Below are 5,256 nucleotides of genomic sequence, written 5' to 3' on the forward strand. Positions count from 1 at the left end.
CTCAGTGTTGTCCCGGGTTGTTGAAACATTCATGTTCGCAATCTTGATTTTGATGTTAACAAAACTTGTTATTGAGTTTCTAACATGTTTACTCAAGTGTGAAATTATTAACATAAGAAACAAACTGAAATTGAATTATGCACAACTGAATTTCTGGCGAGCTTTGGTGTTTTGATAATATCTCTCAACTAGCTGATTTCTTCATGCTAACTGCTCATGCTTTGAATTCCCTTCAAAAGCTCTTGTTTGATCTTTAATATATCGTATTTATAGGCTCCAACAATGATATATACGTTAGATACAAGAATATGACTGTTTGGAACGTTTCTGTACTGTTTCTGAAATTGCAACGGTCAAATTCGTCTTGCTGGACATTTTTTCCGAGTGGTCAACTCTGGTCAACCGGTTCAGTTCAACTGGTCTGGTTCAGTTCAACTGGTTCGGTACAGTTTCAGCTGGTCTGGTTTAGTTCAACTCGTAAGGACTAATAATGTACAGTCACAACCACATACTTTTTCTATCGATGAATGATAACCACTTGGAAAGTCCGATGAGGGTTGTTAGGTACAATCATCGTATGATTACTTATCTTCATGATTGGACATCTCTATGTCCTTACCATGAAACATAGTACATAACATCACATATGCTAGTCTCAAGCTCAAGCGGCCTTTATTCTTATTTTAGGCGGCTGAATCGACTAGGAACGAATTTAGAATATACAGTGTTTACAAGTGAGATTCAAGATCGGATTACGATTCATTTGCATTAAAGTATAATCAAGGACTTTATCTATGCTGATTGCATGGGTATACATATAAAGTATAGTGAAACCATAAAAAGTTAAAAAACTTATATTAAAATAAAGATTGTTTATTACACTTGAGTCAATAAATTCTCTAGCCAACCATTGGCTTGCAGGGCATCTACTCTAAGGCTGCGTTTGATTTGGAGGATATGATAATGAAATGATTAAGAGAGAAATGATAAAAAGAATGATTGAAGTAGAAATATAATATATAATGATAAAATAATATTATGTTTGGTATGATGGATAAGAATGTGATAATTAATAATTTTTTGATGAATTGACAAAATTGCCCTTCTATTTTGTGTGTCGGCGGGGGGCGGCGGTCAGTCGGTCGGAGGCGGTGGGCGGTCCGCCGAAAGCAGTGGCGGGGGTCGGCCGAAAGCGGTGGGGGGGTCGGTCGGAAGCGACGGCGGGGGTAGGCCGGAAGTGGAGGCGGCGGTTGGACGGAGGTGGTGGTGATCGGCCAGAAGTGGCGGCGGCGGTCGGCCGGAAGTGGCGGCGGCGGTCGGACAGAGGAGGCGGAGGCGGTCGGCCAGAAGTGACGGCGGCGGTCAGCCATCGGCAGGGGTTGGCGGTGGGCGGTCGGTGGAAGGAAGTGGTGGTGAGTTTGGATTTAGGAGAAGGGTAAAATTGGAAAAATAGGATGTATTAAGAGTGGGATATATAATCTTAGGGGGTGAGGAGGTATTATTTTAACCTACCTAATATAACCTAATCATTTATAGGAGGGATTGAGTTGGTTAAATAAAAATCGTACCAATCATTTATAGGAGGGATTGAGTTGGTTAAATAAAAATCGTACCAAACGCTTGATTAGATGGGTTTAATAATCATAAACCCACTTAATCCCATGAACCAAACACAGCCTAACAGTACAATCATAACCATGGTTTTTTCCTTTCGATGAATGATAACCGCTTGGAAAGTCCGAGGGAGGGTGGGTTTGGTATAATCATCATATGATTACCCATCTTCATATTTGGATATCTTTATGATCTTACCATGAAACACGGTACACAACATCACATATTCTAGTCTCAAGCTCAAGCGGCTTTCATCCTTGTTTTTAGGTGGTTGAATCGGCTTTCATTCAAAATCTAAGTTCGATTCATTTGTATTAAATTATAATCAAGGTCTTTATCCACTACAAGAAATTCTGCATATAACAACACAAATACGACAACGGTTTTTGTGAAAAACTGTTGTCGTATGTTTTTAACAACGGCTTTAGCGAAAACCGTTGTCATTTGGGGGTCAAAGACAACGATTTTTAGGGTCAATGACAACGGTTCTATAAAACCGTTGTCTTTGAGCGTTTTTTTAGGGTCAAGTGACAACGGTTCATATCTATTAGCATGTTTTTTTGGACAATCGACAACGGTTTTAAGAAACCATTGTCGATAAAACCGTTGTCGATTAGCGTGGTTTTTGGACAAACAACAACGATTTTGGAAAACGTTGCCATATTTAGCGACGGATTTTCGAAAACCGTCGCTACATTTAGCGATGGTTTTGTATAACCTGTCGCTAATTTTAGCGATGGTGTTAAGTAAAACTGTCGCATGTTTAAAATTAGCGACGGTTTTACAACACCTGTCGGTAAATTTAGCGACAGTTTTGTATAAACCGTCGCTACATTGAGCGATGATTTAAAGCCAAACCATCGTATAATTAAAACATGAGATGATTTTTCTTAAACCGTCGCTACATTTAACAATAATACTTCTAAAACCGTCGCTACATTCGGCGACGGTTTAATAAAAAACCGTCGCAATCTCTCTATAAATAATCTCTTTTTCGGTCCATTTTCCTCCACAACACTTCACAACACTTAAAATTTTTCTCTCTTACACGATTTACTACTTCACAACATTAAAATTTTTCTCTCTTACACGATTTTATTTTCGATTGATAGTTTCTTTTAGATTTATTAAATTATTAAAAGAATTTTTTTTTATTTTTTGAAACAAATTAGCGACGAAAATATAAAAAAGCTCAACATAAACATCAATAACAAAATTGATACATGTAATTGAATGTGACAAGGACTAAGAACAATGCTTATACATACCATTAAGCCTTTACAATGGCTAAGATCTTAAATCCCTATTGAATTACCGTACTTGTTCATAACTTGGAAATGTAACATTTGACATATGCAAAAAAGTCGGATAATTTGTAAAATAACTTTTGGTCAAACTGCATTTTTGAAAACTAATCCTTTGACCAATGTTAATTTACAAAAAAATTCAAAACGAAATGAGTGAAAGTCTGAGAAATGTATGCATATTGGAGCATAGCAAAATGGCTAATCTGACATTAATTATATACTTAACTTGGACTTCATATTGGAAGTGTAAGAACTTTAGGATACTTCAATTCTTGTGTTCATGCTCGTGCAGCTCGAGAAACTTTGCAACGCGTTCCGCTTTTGCTCCTGACTTATGATCGTAGTATTCGACAATGGCAGCCCCGGCTAAGGCTGCGAGAGCAAGAGCTTGGGCGTGCAACCTGATTTTCGAGACGTTTTGTTACGACATTTTGTGCGAATGGCGAGAGTAACAAACAAAAGCATGAAACTTCAAATGTCACAGATCATAGCTAAATAACACAACACAGTCTAATTAAAGACGAAATATGCATGATGAAAATGGGAGTAAAAGGGCTCTTATTAAAATTAAATGACGCAGTTTACTTCACCAAAAATAAAACACATCACAAATTTATCGATTTCAAACTTTGCTCTCGATGAAATATCATTAAATATTTATCAGTATTTTATTTAAATAATTATTTTATTCCATCAAATATCTATATATTAATTTTTTAATATATTTACATATATCTTACTATTTTTCATATATATTTATATATTATTATTAATTAATTAATAAAGCAAGAGGGCTTTATAAAATTACCTTAGGTATTTTTAAGTAAACTTTCAAAACTAACCCAAGAAAGATTTAAAAAATTATCTCATTTATAAAAAATTCAACAGCTTCTTATATTTAAATATAATTATTGAATTATTTTTAATAACATATAGCATCGGGCCGGGTGTGTTTTTTACTACAGTTAATTATAGTTATGTCAATTATTTATATAACAAGTGATTTAATTTAATTTTAATAATTACTTTATTTAATTTTAATAATTACTTTATTTACTCCTTATTTTAGTTCATTATTAAACTAATTTCTGCATATAACTAAATTATTATTTATAAGATAACTAAAAATATCATCCAAATAATTTAAAAAGAAAAAAAATTATTCTATGCCAACGCAATTTAATTATGTTTGCTATAGTAGGGACATTGTGCGTGCGGTACCATACCTTTTGGGGCTGTATCGTAGATGGTCTAAAATATTTCTAAAAAAACAATAGAAATCCCATTTTGACGAATAGTTTTGCTCAAGGAAACTTTTGTACCAAATACACACACTCCATTGACTACGCTCAAAAGGGAATGTTTTTGTTAATTCTTTGACTTGATCTGTTATCTATTTCTAAATAAATTAACATATCTACTTGTTAACTTTACTCTACACTAAGCTCATGTGCTGAAATAACAAAATGATCAAGAAAAACGATAACATATTTTTTTTTTTAAATTCAATTATTGTAAAACTTGAAACAAACGCGTGATAATATTAATTGTTGAATCTTATCATTCACATAAAACCGTCGTTAATAGGTAACATATACAAGATACCTGGCATGAATGATCTTAACGCTGGGTTTCATGTTTGGTTGGGACCAATTATAGGCCATCGAACCTACAATTCCACTAGCCCATAGACTCCCTTCAACAGAAACAAGAAAACAATTATATTCAAACTTGGAAGTACATAAAACCAAAGGAAAATTCAAATTACAATGCAATTTACCAACAGCTCGAAGCTTGTTTTCCACGATCCATTCCCTAATAGAATCAAGCTTTCCCTTCTCTTCACCCATATTTTTCTTACTGTTTTTCTCCTCTGAAGAAAGCTTTAATTTGTACTTGGTGGGGGCATTGAGGATTTGGTGGTGAGTAGTCTTTTTTGTAGCCTAAATGTTCTCCACGGTCCAAATCTTACATGCGCGCTTTTGCTCTTCCACTGGTCTATTTTTAGATTTGGACAAGTGTATGGAAGAAACTCGTTTCATAAACTTTGATGTTAATTTTACGATCATAAAAACATTTCTCTCAACTTTTTTTTTCCCAGACATGCCGTCGCTCGGAGAAGAGTGCAGAAATTCAATATTTTAAGAAAATTATTTAAGGAAAACCCTAGTTTTGTTTTTAATTGATTTGTTCCCTTTTTTTTACATGAAAATACATTGTATCACCATTATTATCAGATTTTGAAAACTATTGACAACTTTTGTGAGTTTTCTCTACAAAACCCAAAAAGCTTTGTTTTTGTTATTTCAAAAACCAAACTTATAAAATATTCAAT

The 5,256-nt window shown here is 34.2% G+C and overlaps 1 protein-coding gene across 1 annotated transcript; it reads right to left on the minus strand.

Annotated features, from left to right (window-relative positions):
• Nucleotides 1–2,797: 2,797 nt before the first annotated feature.
• Nucleotides 2,798–4,873, minus strand: LOC142544927 (uncharacterized). The gene is made up of 3 exons (XM_075651942.1): nt 4,702–4,873; nt 4,527–4,617; nt 2,798–3,322 (listed from the first exon to the last, which is right to left on the minus strand). Exons 1-3 carry the CDS (start codon nt 4,769–4,771, stop codon nt 3,187–3,189), a joined length of 297 nt encoding a protein of 98 aa, XP_075508057.1. The 5' UTR covers nt 4,772–4,873; the 3' UTR covers nt 2,798–3,186.
• Between the last annotated feature and the right edge of the window lie 383 nt (nt 4,874–5,256).

This window comes from Primulina tabacum, chromosome 5 (assembly GCF_025594145.1).
Source record: "Primulina tabacum isolate GXHZ01 chromosome 5, ASM2559414v2, whole genome shotgun sequence".
NCBI lineage: Eukaryota > Viridiplantae > Streptophyta > Magnoliopsida > Lamiales > Gesneriaceae > Primulina > Primulina tabacum.